Source organism: Ictidomys tridecemlineatus, chromosome 1, assembly GCF_052094955.1.
Source record: "Ictidomys tridecemlineatus isolate mIctTri1 chromosome 1, mIctTri1.hap1, whole genome shotgun sequence".
Classification (NCBI taxonomy): Eukaryota; Metazoa; Chordata; class Mammalia; order Rodentia; family Sciuridae; genus Ictidomys; species Ictidomys tridecemlineatus.
Genome location: NC_135477.1, coordinates 158459105 through 158473439, shown reverse-complemented (window position 1 = coordinate 158473439; position 14335 = coordinate 158459105). Strand labels below are relative to the sequence as shown.

At 42.0% G+C, this 14335-nt stretch overlaps 1 protein-coding gene across 2 annotated transcripts; it reads right to left on the bottom strand.

Annotated features, from left to right (window-relative positions):
- Positions 1-3091: 3091 nt before the first annotated feature.
- Positions 3092-13646, bottom strand: Cdkn2aipnl (CDKN2A interacting protein N-terminal like). 2 transcript variants are annotated; one of them, XM_005335741.5, is made up of 3 exons: positions 13326-13633; positions 11382-11481; positions 6268-6522 (listed from the first exon to the last, which is right to left on the bottom strand). In XM_005335741.5, exons 1-3 carry the CDS (start codon positions 13562-13564, stop codon positions 6511-6513), a joined length of 351 nt encoding a protein of 116 aa, XP_005335798.1. In that variant the 5' UTR covers positions 13565-13633; the 3' UTR covers positions 6268-6510. The 2 variants fall into 2 exon arrangements, with proteins under 2 accessions (XP_021589242.1, XP_005335798.1); XM_021733567.3 differs by lacking the exon at positions 11382-11481 and having other exon boundaries at positions 3092-6522; positions 13326-13646.
- Positions 13647-14335: the final 689 nt, after the last annotated feature.

Here is a 14335-nt window from a genome sequence, read left to right as displayed (position 1 = left end):
TAGAATAGGGACAATGCCAGGGATGGGTACAAAGGATCTTCTGCCAGCCAGCAAGAAAAGGGGCAGCACTGAGGCCTGACAGTTGCACCTGGCTTTGATTAGCACTTAAACCACTGGCTTTTTGACAGGGGCTGGTGGTTCTATACAGTGCAGCTTGAGGCCACAATGAGCATGAGGAATCAGATTTTAAGAGAATCCATAATATTACTGGTGGTGCACACCATAATCTCAGCAGAAGGATCACAAGTTTGAAGCCAGCCTGAGCTATTTAGGGAGACTATATCAAAAGAAAAAGGACAGGATTATAGCCAAGTGCTAGAGCACCTGCCTAGAATGCTGGAGACCCTGAGTTCTATCCCCAGTATCTTAAGGGAAAAAAAAAAAATACCAAAGGAACATTGGGAACTGCTTTCCTATAGCCCATCTGCATGCACAGGCCTGGACTGGAGGCCTAAAGGATAGCAAAGGATCTTCAGGGTCCAAGCTCTGAGCCTTCTAGGGACACTTCTTACATAGCAGATGTGCTTTTTGTTACAAAAATAGGAACAATCATGAAAGATAATTTGGTAAACACAAAATGGTAGAAGGAGACATGAGTCATCTTACAACCTGAGATGTTGTAAACAGCTGGTTTAAGGCGAAACTATTGTAGCTAGGATGATGAGTCATAGTTGGTTTTACATGAAAAAAATAGAAGAGCTCCTGTCACATAGCCATCATTGGAACATGGGCCATCTTTGCAGTGAAAGGAACATACCCACAGGTGGCACAGGCCCCAGATCCATAAGTATAGGGATCCTAGGATACATAATATCTGGGAGTGGAATCTGCAGTGGCCACTTGCAAGCTTTGGCAAGATTTACCATCTGGTGACCCTTTTCCACCAGTGGTTTTGCTTCTGTCCCCTCCCCAGAGCAGGTTGGTATTTATTACTACATTGCTAATGGCCTACTCCCATTCATCAACTAGCCATGGTCACTTAGTATCTAATGGGTGTCAAGTTGCATGTTTTGCCCTGCTCAACAACTGAAACTGAAAAGATCCACCTTTTGCATCTCTGGAGACAGAATTTGGTTGAGTAGGAGATTGTAGGCACTTGGGTTTTCTTTTCTGTAAATCTAAGGAAATTTTCCTATCCTCACAGCGTGGCCTCAGAGAGAACCCAGGGCAGGAATGAGGCAGTCAGAGCCCATAAAGTGCCAAGCATTTTTGAGTTTTTCCACTGAAGTTTCCAAATAAAACTGGAGGCTCCCCTCTTTACAGATTCCTATACTGAAATAAAGTAACTCATCAGGAAGAATGTATCTCCCAGCACACACCTACTGTGGATAGGTCAGCATTCTTAGAACATGGTCAGAGGGAAAGGAAAACAACAGCTTTAGGAGGATGAGATTTTTTGATGCCAGCTTCCATAGGGATGCAAGAGCTTTAGTCACCAGGCCCACACAGCTCAAGGTTGATGCCTTTACTGCCAATTGTCCCTTCATTAAACCAGGGGAGGGCCAAGAAGAGCAGGCCCCTAAGTGACATTTGCCAGGGAAAATGAGGTTGGAGTGCCATATTTAAGAATAATTTTTTGACTGACTAGCTTACAAGGCTGGGAAAGTAGAATGGAGGCTGGGACCAGCTGGGCTGTATTCTGAAGAGGCATACATGTCTAACACTGTCAAAGGAAAAAGCTGTGATTCACATGCCAAGTCTAGGTAAAAAATCAGCTCAAATTTATTAGGAGCCAATAGTCTAATTTTTATTTTCAGTTCCTTGATTTCCAAGAGCCTCTGTGTTTAAATGATAATCTCGTTTTGTTTGCAGGACTGGGGATTTAACCTGGTGGTGCTTCACTGGGTAGGAGATTGTAGACACTTGGGTTTTCTTTTGTGTAAATCTAAGTTAGGACATTTTCCTATCCTCACAGTGTGGCCTGAGAGAGAACCCATGGCAGGAATGAGGGTTGGTAATAGCTACATCCTGAGCCCTTTTTTAAATTTTGTGATGGTCTCACTAAGTTATCCAGAAGGGGCTTGAATTTGCTATCTCCTTCCTAAACCTCCTGAGTTGCTAGGATTACAGGTATGTGCCATAGCTTCTGGCTCAGGTAATGGTCTTTTTACTCCACCTCTTCAATGGCTCAGGCCCACCTCCATTCCTGACAAGCATATGGGAAAGACTCTGCTCTACTGCTGACACTCAGAGAAAACCTCCCAAACAAAAGTGTAAGAGTCAGTCAGCATGCCACCACATAGCTCCAGGAGTCCTAACTTTCAGAAAGAACACAGTGAACCTCAAGGAAAAAACAGTGTTGCCTGACTTACTTTTCATTTTATTTATACACATGCAAAATTATGGCAGACTTTTTTTCTTAGCAATGCACTCAGTAATTGTTAAAGCAATTTTGTTGACTAAATGTCTGTTTTAAGTTCTAAAACTCTGAAGATCCATACTTATTCTTTCTCCTACAGAACCGAAAGTTATTGCTAAACTAGTCAAGAATAAGAGCCAGGTGAGGTGACTATAACCCCAGCAATTCAAGTTTTGCAAATTCAAGACTAGCCTAGGTGACTTAGCAAGATCCTGTTGCAATTTTTTTTTTAAGGTGGGGAGGGGAGCTGGGGGTGTACTTCAGTGGTAAGAGGGCCTCTGGGTTCAATCCCCAGTACCTGGGGTGGGTAGGGGAGATGAATGAGAGCCATGATTAGACATCATAGGTCACACAGGCCTCAGACATCCAGAAATTGACAGTCTCCTTCCAGACACATTCTGCTGGGCAAGACCCTTTATTGATTGATTGACTGATTTAGGTACTGGAGATCCTAAGATACTTAATCTCTTGTTTTGTTATGTTTGCAGTACTGGGGATTTAACCCAGTGGTGCTTCATCACCATTGGCACTTAATCACTGAGCTATTACCAACCCTTTTTATTTTTAATTTTGAGACAGAGTCTTGCTAAATTGCTGAGGCTAGTCTCAAACTTGGGATTCTCCTGTCTTACCCTTGTAAGATACTGGGATTACAGACATGCACCATTGCACCCAGTTAGCAGAAACCATTTTGAACTGGAGAAGTAACACAAGTCACCTGACAGAGTGATAGAAAATTCAAGACGGGACAGTATGCATTTACTACAGATACCAAAGCATCAGAGCACAGGCAATGATTCCTCCCAGTGCCCACAGATAGGTAAGCCGCTGTTCCAAGTGGATCTTGGAAAAGTTCAGAGAGAATCCTTACCGCTGATAGGGTAGAAGAATGATTGGGTGACTCTAAGGAATATTTCTGAAAGCAATTTTGTAGATATAGCTTGAATAACATGAGAGAGCATCACTGTTAGCTGAACATCTCAACTGTATAAGTTAGTTCTTCTAAAGTCTGAGACGTGTCTTTAACAGAAAACATCCTCTCTTAGTCATTACTTGAAGGTTTATACTTTACCGTGTCCCTTCATATCATTTTATGTATTCTCATCCCAACTCTTGGGCAGAACTGTATATGTAAAGGTCAGAATCTTGCAGCTTGCATGTGGTATGAGCTCCTATTTCAAAGCCAATCATGGGCCACTTTATCTACACAAGGAATGCTACAACACAAAAATTTAAATTTCTTTGCTATTTTCTTTTACAGAAATACATGAAGAATGAAAATTTAAAATATTCACTTTATACATGAGGTTACTACCAATTGTAAAAGTAAGATGAGACCAGGTACAGGGGCATACACCTGTAATCCCAGCACCTGGGGGTGCTGACACAAGAGGATTGAAAGTTCAAGGCCAGCCTCAGCAACTTAAGGCCCTAAGAAACTTAGTGAGACCCTGTCTCAAAATAAAAAAGTAAATTTAAAAAAGGGATGGGGATGTGGCTTAGTGGTAAAGCACCTCTGGGTTCAATCCCCAGTACCAAAATAAGTAAATAAATAAAAAGTAAGATGAGAGGTCAGGCTCAGTGGCTCACACCTCCAGCAACTGGACCATATGTTAGAGGCCAGCTTCAGCAACTTAGCAAGACCCTATGTCAAAATAAAGGAGGCTGGGCGGGGGGTGTTGTGGCTCAGTGGGAGAGCATTTGCCTCACTCACATGAGGCTCTGGGTTCGATTCTTAGCACCACATAAAAATAAATAAATAAAAATATTGTGTCCATCTACAACTAAAAAAATGTTTTTTAAAAATTTTAAGGGCTGGGATTGTGGCTCAGCGGTAGAGTGCTCACCTCCCACATGTGAGACCCTGGGTTCGATCCTCAGCACCACATAAAAATAAATAAGTGAAGTAAAAATATTGTGTCCAACTACAATTAAAAAATAAATATTTTTTTTTAAATTTTAAGTAAAATAAAAAGGGCTAGGGATATAGCTCAGGGTTCAATGTCCCTGGGGTTCAGTCCCCAGTACTACAAATAAATAAATAAATAGGTAGATTTATAGATAAATAATACACTTTAGTTAACTAGAATGTAGAATTCTTTAAAAATAAACTGAAAGATAGGGTTGGCTGGGGGTATAACTCAGTGGTAGGGTACTTGCCTCATATGACCCAGGCCTCTGGGTTCAATTTCCAACACCAAAAACTAAATAAACAATCAAACTGAATGAGATTGGGGAAAATCAACTTTTTATGCAAGGGAAGGCTATTTCATTGGAACTTACATATAGAAAATAAAATCCAAGGGCTGGAATGTAGCTTAATTGGTAGAGTACTTATTGCTTTACATGGCCAAGGCTCTGGGTTCAATCTCCAGCACAAAAAAAAAGAAAAATCCATGAGAAATCTATGGGAATTTCATTTTAAAAGTGAATAATCACACAGATGTTTTCCAATTCTGTAATGTAATTTTTTAAATCTCACACAAAGTTGTACAAATAATCAGAATGGAAAAAATCTAGGCTGCATTTGAGGGGAAAAAAGACCAAGTCAAGGAGCACTGTGCTTGGCCTTCAAACTTATTCTCCTGATCCTTGTCATGCTTCTCTGTAGTAGATATTTCTGTAATCTCCATTATTCAAGCAAGTTTAAGTAAGGAAAGAAGTAGCTTGTCCAAAGTTACAGATCAGAGAGCCTGACTTAACTCAGTCCATCTCATGATCATTAGGGAGACTAGAAATGGGAGCTGCACAGAGATGTGGCCCATATAAGGGAAGATGCTTGGCCTTCATCCAAAAGTATAACTTCTCTGCCCACAGACACCAGCTCTACTTTATTTATTTGCCAGCTCTACCTGTTTTCACCAATTAAGTTAAGGCAGGTTTCATAACTATTGCCAGTGCCTATCAATGATGAGTGACTCTGTGTTAGACTTACTTTGCTACCCTTAAATGAAGCCCCAATCCCACTATGATTTGAGGTACATATATAATAGTGGGAACTAAATGAAAGGAACAGAAAGAGGGTTCAAAACAGGTACATTAATTAAAGGAATATTAATACCAAAATTTCAAAGCAGAGCAGATTTATACTGTATTTCTTGAGACTGTGCAAGACAGTTCCTCAAGTCTAGAAGACCCAAGTTTTACCCAGCAGCTTGGGAGACCTGGACAATCTACAAATCATCTGGCTGGCTGGACAAAGCCAGAGAATCTCCTATGAGTGAATTTTACTTGTTTTTGGGGTTTTTGTTTTTGTTTTTTGTCTGCAGTGCTGGGAATGAAACCTAAGGCCCCAAGAATGCTAGATAAGCACTCTACCACTGAGCTACACCCCTGGCCCTCAATGAATTTTAAAATAAGGCCAGATGCTGTTTTTTTTTTTGTTTGTTTGTTTGTTTTTTGTACTAGGTATTGAACTCACAGGTGCTTTACCACTGAGCTAAATCCCTGGCCCTTTTTATTTTGAGGGTCCCACTAAGTTGCTTAGGGCCTTGCTAAGTCGCTGAAGCCGGCCTCGAATTTGTGATGTTCCTGCGTCAGCCTCCCCAGCCACTAGGATTATAGGTGCACATCACGGCAGTGGGCAGCCAGATACTTTATTGTAAACTGCCTCTTCCCATGAGCTAGCTAGCTCATGAGTACCTTAGCCCACAATGTGATTCTCATTTTCTACACAAAGATAGGTATATAATGACAGTGAAGAATAGTATGGTATAAATAAGGAATTTCATGTAGAAATAAGGAAATAAAAGATCTGATTTGCCTTAGTCAGAATAAAAGGCAAAAAAAAAAAAAAAAAAAAAAACCAGAATCACACTTACAGGTATACTGTTGAAAATCCAAACTATAAAATTCATTACCTGCCACTATTACAACATTTACAAAAAAAGGACATCTTGAACAAAGGCTTATATGATGTTGACGAAATCATCTTGGAGTGCATGATTTATAAATACATAAATATCCATGCATACTTTTACAGTGGTAGCTACTGGAAGAATAATGACTTCTATAAGCCAATCTAGACAGATTCCTTTTTCATTCCAACTGCCTCTAACCAGGAGTCTAGAGCTGCTGTGGTCACTGTCACATTCATTCCAGCCTCCTCTCTAAGCCTGTGGCCCATGATGAAAATGTGATACATCTTCTCCTTAGCTTTGATGCTGAGAGGGAAAAAAAGAAAAGGTTATATAGCCATGCAGTCCAGTGAATTGAATTCATCTTCATAAATTAAAATATAGCAGTGATATAATATTTATGTACTATCCAGATGGTAAGTCTACTCAGAAATTATTAATATTTTACTACATACAGAAAATTTAGCAAAACATTGACCACATCATCCATTTCGAAGCCAGAATCTAATTTTCTTGTCTCTTGCAATCTATAAATGTTCACAATTTAAAGCGGTAACGGAAATACTTGAAATGCACCTTCATGCTCTCCAGTGAAGGGTTCTAAAAGCAGAATCACACAAACACTTTTTGGTCTAAATTAAAAGTAGTCAGATTCAGGTAGTAATTCACAACATCTCACACTGAGTCAGGGTATTTAGGAGATGTGAAGGTTATATATTTCTGGAGTTCACACTATTACAAACTGTAAAAGCATGTCTTCAAATAGTGGTGAACTGAAGCAGATATATTCTTTCTGGGGACTCTCTAGCACCTTTGGTAAATTTAAACTTGGCTTTAGACAAATTTTAAGCAGGGTGTGAAGAAATCACTTTGGCTGTCACCTTGTATTTGAGTGGATTTCCTTAACATTTAGCAATGAATCAATCTGAGAGTCTTTTGAGTAATCAGAGATTTCAAGGTATGACCTATTTCTTAGCTAAGCCAGACAGTCTTTTTAAGCGATGATAAAATGAAATTCCTCAACAAAAGCAAAATATAAGAAATCTTTCTCCTTTTGGAAGAATGCAGTATCACCTAAAAAAACCAGTCTAAAGAATAGTCCTCTCGGTTATCTCTCAAATTTCCAACAGGACAGACTCCCAACTACAACAGTACATCAGTTGCCACTGATATAGGTTGCTAAAAGTACAGTGTTTTGTTTTGATACTAGGGATTGAACCCAGAGGTTTACCGCTGAGCTACATCCCCATCCCTTTTTATTTTCTATTTTAAGACAGTTGCCCAGACTAGCCTCAAACTTGTGATCCTCCTGCCTCAGCCTCTGGAGTTGCTGGTATTATAGGCATGCACCACCATGCCCAGCCACAGTACAGTCTTTTCCACAAGGTACTAGCAATTGATTCAACCATCCTGGGCACTAGATAAAAATATTGGCTTCTTTTGACTTCTAACAGATTAAAAGTAGCTTCACTGAGCATATTTTTTATCTTGAAATGTAAGATCTCCTCTGTATTAATGAGTCTGACAGGTTGAATTTGTTTTAGATATTCAGCAATACTTGTCAATACTTAGAACATGGCTACTCTCACCAAAGCATTACCTCAGAGTTTACCAAGACTGGGCATAATGCATAAAAAAAGTGCCTCTTGAAATGTAGGCACACTGGTTTTTCTAACTTTTTTTCCACATTTCATCTACGGTCCCTTTTCATACTGCCGTTTTTCTCTTGGGAATATACAAATATTCTCAGGAAAAGTTGACCAAATAATTAAGTTTGACAACTTGTTTGAGCCAGTAATGACAGCTTCCTAGTCAATCACTCCTTTCTCCGTTGTTAAGACACTATCTTGGAAATATTAACTCTGACAGTCATGGCAATGCCACTCTTCCCTGAGTCAGCTGCTCCTCTTTGTTAATTATCACTTTTTAACAGGTGAGCTGGGCAACCACACATGCTTCAAGCAGGTGCCTCTGGATAGTGGTTGGATAATCAAGATTGTTTGCTCAATATATTTGTGTTTGAAACCCTCTTTCACAAGAAAAAATCATACACTGCAACTGTTTATCAAATCCCACCTGTCAAAGACCAATACTCATTTCTCATATTAAAAAAAAAAAAAAAAAGGTTGAACAGACCACAGAAATATACTTACCTCAAAATTGCAGAATAGCCAAAAAGTATTTTTAAAATCTTACTGAGGGCTTAAGTCTCTAAGTCATCATCACTGTCTGGCCCTGAGATACCAACAATGCCAGGCGATCACTTCCACTTGCTAGCTAGCTTTAAAACCCAACTGATCTCTAATTTTAGAGCTAAGAATCAATTCTGAGCAGTACAACAATGGACATTTTCAAGTGTATGGCTTAACATCAGGGTTTTTTTCCCCCACTCAGGGCTGGCACTGTTGCCTAATGTTTCACAGCTTCTTCTATAACATGCAGAAACTGCAGATAAGGGGCAAAACTGCTGTGTAGGCCCTGTGGTTCTTTCCAGTGTTTGCAGAGCGGTCTTCAGTGGAGGGGATAGTCATGGCACACAGGTGGATGGCCTATTCTCAGGATGGGCTCATCTAGATGGGCTTTTGTTTTGTTAGTGGTGCTGAGACTGGAACTCAGAGCCTCATGAATGCTGGACAAGTGCTCTGCCACGGAGCCACATCCCCAGCCCCCTAGAAGAGTCTTAATTGCAAAACTCAAAGTACCCTCTAAGTATCTCACTTTTCAGAAGCAATGAATTTCATTTTCAGTATGACCAAAATTAAATTTGGTTACAAAGAAAACATTAGTTTCATATAAAGGAAGTTAAAACACACCTAATCCATAAAAGTATAGAATTATGGCCCCCATGCAGGCTTTTTCTAGGCAGCACTGCTTTTAGGAATGATAAGCTCAAGCCTGAGGATTCTGCTCTGGAGACTCACTTTATGGAAAGATGATATCAAGAAAGCATCCCAGGGCTGGGGATGTGGCTCAGGCGGTAGCACGCTCACCTGGCATGCGTGCGGCCTGGGTTCAATCCTCAGCACCACATACAAACAAAGATGTTGCGTCTGCTGAAAACTAAAAAATAAATTTAAAAAAAAAAAAACATCCCAGGGCTGGGGCTCAGCAGTAGCACACTTGCCTGGCACGTGTGAGGCACTGGGTTCGTTTCTCAACACTGCACATAAATAAATAAAATAAAGGTCTATCAACATCTAAAAAAAATTTTTTTTTAATTTTTTTTTAAAAAAGCATCCCAGGGCATGGGCTCTACACATTTTTAAAGTGAAAGACCCCTTTACAGTTTAGACATATCCTGCCAGGCATGGTGGCACACACGTGTAATCCCAATGGCTCAGGAGGCTGAGGCAGGAGGATCTAGAATTCAAAGCCAGCCTCAGCAATTGTGTGAGGCCCTAAGCAACTCAGCGAGACCCTATCTCTAAATGAAATACACAAAAGGGCTGGGGAATGCCCCTAGTTTCAATCCCAGGTACCAAAAATAACCCCACAGTTTAGACAAATCCTTCCCAATGTATATACACTTCTATGGATAATGTTGAGGACATGAAAATCTCTTTAGTCTCTTTCTGGGATCTACAGCCCAAATATCATGGAGTGTTCTAATCTCTAATAGCCCAGCAGGACTGGAAAGAGTACAGCTACTGTTCAGAAAACCAAGACAGAGAAGTAAAATGGCTAACGTAAGAAAAGCAGATCTGAAGGACAGCCAAAAACACCTTAGGAACAAAAACAAGGAAAGACTGCCACAAGCAGTTAGAAAATGATGGATCACCCCTGCCTCATGGGGTATAGTCTGACAGCCAGCAACCATCTAGATCCTTCCTGGCTGGCCCCCCTCACCACTCTGGAACACCTAAGGATTTTTTAAAGTATTATATGAAAGGCTCCAAAAAGTCCAAAACTACCAATTCACAAGGCTCCCTGCTATATATTAGCAGCTGATTTTAAAAATAAAATAGCATCTCAAAAACCAACCTGAATCTTCTGACCCCAGGTTTAAATTAAAAAAACTAATAAAAGAATGTTTTATTTTAAGAAAAACAAACCATAAATCATGTTTGGGACTAAAATGCCTTTCTAGGCAGCTGAGGATTCAACTATTCAAAAGAGGACCTCTTTATGTGCCCTGATCCCTAAAACATGCCAATTGGGGTGAAACAAGAGCTTACCTATGGCTGAAGATACAACTAAAAAGGGGCCAGAAGCTCTTTATTGCTTTGGTTAATTTTGGAAGTATTTTCTGAGTGCCTGTTGCAGTTATAAGGACTAAAACATCAGGCACCATCAACATCACAATCTGCTGGGGCAAATGCCCCAAGGAACTTTAGAAGATAAGGGAGCAATTAGTTTTGCTATATGAGGAGACTGGGAAAAATGTGAAAAATGCATGTTTTGAGGGTTATTCTGGAAAAGTAGCTGGGAAACCCCACCCCATCTCCTCCACAGCCCTATCCTCTCCATAGCTGCAGCTCCAGGGTACAGATACAAGACCCTAGGCAACAGCTCACCTGTACAATCCCAGAGCCTCAGGTTAAACCAACCCGGCAGACTAGGGAGCAGCTATGGGATCTGGACATTACTCTAGCCACATTCCTTATCAAGTCAGAGAGGCCAAACACCTGAAGGTCCAGCCCTCACCTGAAGGGGCATTGATGCACTAATTTGTTACCAACAAGATTTTTTAACAATTGGGAAATTTTTGCACTAGTCTAGCCAACAGTTTCCTTAAAATCAAGAAAAAAACTTAAAATGGAGTGTACATAGACAAACCAAAGAGGTTGAGTTTAGGTATTATTCCACCAACAATGCATAACTTATTAAGGTGGGTTGTTAGCTAGTTATAAAAATGTTTATAACAATTGCAGGGAAATAAAACTGAAAGGGCATAGATCTGTGGAATAATAAACAAGGTATTCAAAAACCAGTATACCCCACGGCTTGGGTTATAGCTCAGAGGTAGAGTGCTTGCCTTGCATGTGTGAGGCACTAGGTTTGAGCCTCAGCACCACATGAAAAAATAAATTAATTAAATTAAGGTATTGAGTCCATCTACAAGAAAAAAAATAACATAAAAACCAGTATACCCCAATATGTGTCATCAAAGCAGGGACCATTAAATCTATACTTTTTCATCAAATGCACTTGGATATCCTGTTTACCTTTTTCATTAATTCACTTCTGGTAGTAAACTGTGGCAGGTCTTCCACTTCAATACCATCAGCCATTTCCATCACCTTGTCTAGAAGGTCTTTATTGTAACTGCACAATAAAAAGTAGTAAGGTAAAAACCTTGGAAGAATTACTAGTCACTGTGGGTTAATAAGAAATTGCAAGTTACTAGATTGTAAACTTAACTCTAGAAGTATTAAATTTTTCTTTTTTTAAAGAGACAGAGTCTTACTGCTGGGCATGGTAACACACACCTGTAATCCCAGAAACTCAGGAGGCTGAGGCAGGAGGATCACAAGTTCAAGGCCAGCCTCAGCAACTTAGTGAGACCCTGTCTCAAAATAAAAATAAAAAAAGGTTAGGGATGTACTCAGTGGTAAAGTATCCCAAGGTTCAAACCCCAGTACAAGAGTATGAGAGAGAGAGAGAGAGAGAGAGAGAGAGAGAGAGAGAGAGAGACAGGGAGAGAGAGAGAGAGAGAGAGAGACAGGCAGGCATAGGGTCTTGCTGTTGTCCAGGCTGGCCTAGAACTCCTGGGCTCAAGTGATCCTCCTACCTCAGCTTCCTTAATAGTTGGGACTATAAGTACAGGCCACTGTGTTGGGTTCTTCTGTGGACTAATTTGATACTGTCAGGGAAACCTATATATATATGTTCAGCACAAGGTTAGAAAATAGTTCTTCCTCTTTTGGGGTACAGAATTAGGCTTTGGAAATGCCAATAAGAGCAGATGTTTCAAGATTTTCAAAAACAGAGGCACCATATGTCTGGCAGTACATATTCATGAATATGGTATGAGGGCAAAAAAAATATTTTTTATTTTAAACATCTAGAATGTTGTCTAATGAAAACAGCATCATTTGTTCATTTGCTCAATTCTCTGACATCTGTCTAATCTTGAACCTATTAACCAAGAATACCCAGGGGTACATAGAAGGCAGAAAGGAGAGAAGTGTATGTCTGGGATGGGTGAATCTGGTATATCCTATTCTAATAAATCCCAATATCTGGGGTTGGGGGTGTAACTCAATGCTAGAGCATGTGCTTAGCATGCAAGAGGCCCTGCATTCAACCTCCAGCACCAAAAGCAAAACCAAAGCAAATCCAAGTGGGTTGACCTGGAGGGATCATGTGACCAGAGTCAAGCAAGATACAGAAACCACCAACAAACCAAGTCATTCTTTTCTAACTTCAAGAAACTGTAAGAGGGTAGAAGGGATCCTCAAGATCTCTGCCTTCTTCATAATGGGGTCAAAAAAAGGTCAATCAGGCATTTCAAAAGCAGGACCTTGCTCTCTTGATGCCGTTGCCAAGAAGCAGTGGACTTTGGGACCTTCACAAAAAGATAAGTTCAAAAAAGTTCATTAAAGGGAAAGCAAAAAAAGTAAATCTAGCTCCTGCTCAGGATCAAATAGTCTGGGATTTGGGGAGACAAAGTCCTGGGACACAGATCCTACCATCGTGGTATAAAATCTACCAATCCTGCCAGAAGCTGCATGCCCTACAAAAATAATTTCCTCTCCCTCAGCCTCTTCATCTGATGGCGGGGGAGTCTTCTTCAGTCTATGCACTTTTGCCTTGTGAGTGAAAGGTGCAAATGGACTTAAAACACACTCTGAAAAGGTAGTGATCTGAGCTAGTAATTAGTAATACTGATAAGAGCAATGTGGCAACTCTGGAGCCCACCATGTACTAAGCTGTTCGTCTTTTAATTCCTGTAGCCATCATAACCACCCATTTACCAGATGAGGAAACTGAGGCTCAGAAAAAAATTAAGCATCTTTCCAAGGGGCTGCAAGGTGGAAAGGAGCCGGTGGAACAGCCAGTGCGATGGGAGGTTGGGGACGGGTTGAGTCTGAGACAGAGGTTTTGGGTCAGAGGGCTGAGGGTCGGCAGGCAGGGAGCAGGGTCAGCCGGCCGGCAGGGGTCCGCACCTGCAGCCCAGGAAAAGATGGTTGGCCCAGACCATGGAGAGGGACAGCAGCTGGTCCAGGCGGCCGCCGCCGTCGGGCGGGTCGCGGTAATCAGGCAGGTGGCGCAAGATGAATTCCATGCGGGCCTTCCATTGCTTCTCGCTCTCAGAGTAGGAGCGGAACTGCTCGGCGAAGTCGGCCGCTTGCCGCACCCCGGAAACCAGCTCCTCCACCGCTGCAGCCGCCTCGCCACCCACCATGGCTCGCGCTGCAGCCGAGGGCCGGATCCTCCCGCCGCTTTCCCGATGCGCACCGCGCCACCGCCCGGCTGCTAGAGGGGCCCCGGCGGCACGCGACTGCTCTGGAGGACCGGCCTGGAGCGCCCTCGCCGGGCCCGGCGGCGTACCCCGGCTCTGCCAGCCGCGCCCGAGGCTTCCCTCACACCTCCGCAGCCTGCCGCGGCTGCGGAGTGGGTGTACTCTGGACTGCAAGGGCGGCTCGGGATCGACCCCACGGAAAACCGATGGGAAAACTGAGGTCCGCCAGTGGAGTCCAGGCACCCCCACCTCCAGTGGGCAGCTGGATGCCAAATAGAACTGTGCTGTGTCCTTTTTGCCCTGCGAGGTCTCCAGGCACCGCCCTATCCTGAGCGACAGCAGAGGCCTGTGCCACAGAGGGATGCCCTAATTTCTGGGGATCTATACATGTAGCTGCCTGGGGTCTCTCTTTGATTTATTCCCAGGGGTCTTAACACCCCACTCAGGTTGAGGCCTGAAGTAAGTAATCCATCCAATGAATACTTGCCAGACACTTTGCTAGGTGCTGAGGATAAACTAGAGCAAACTCAAAGCCCTGCTCTGGCAGCGCATGCCTGTAATCCCAGCTGCTGAGGAGGCTGAGGCAGGAGGATCACAGGTTCAAAGCCAGCCTCAGCATTTAAACAAGGCCCTAAGCAACTTAGTGAAACCCCTTTAAGAAAGTAGATACGCATTCAAGGGATAATACAGGCCATCTCAAGAGTAAAAGATATT

What these genes read in the sequence shown, in the direction of transcription:
- Cdkn2aipnl (XM_021733567.3), bottom strand. Translation starts at nt 13,564, where the DNA reads ATGGTGGGTGGCGAGGCGGCTGCAGCGGTGGAGGAGCTGGTTTCCGGG. An exon ending in CATCTTTTCCTGGGCTGCAG is followed by an intron (nt 6,523 to 13,325) that starts GTGCGGACCCCT and finishes TTTCCCTCTCAG; the next exon opens with CATCAAAGCTAAGGAGAAGA.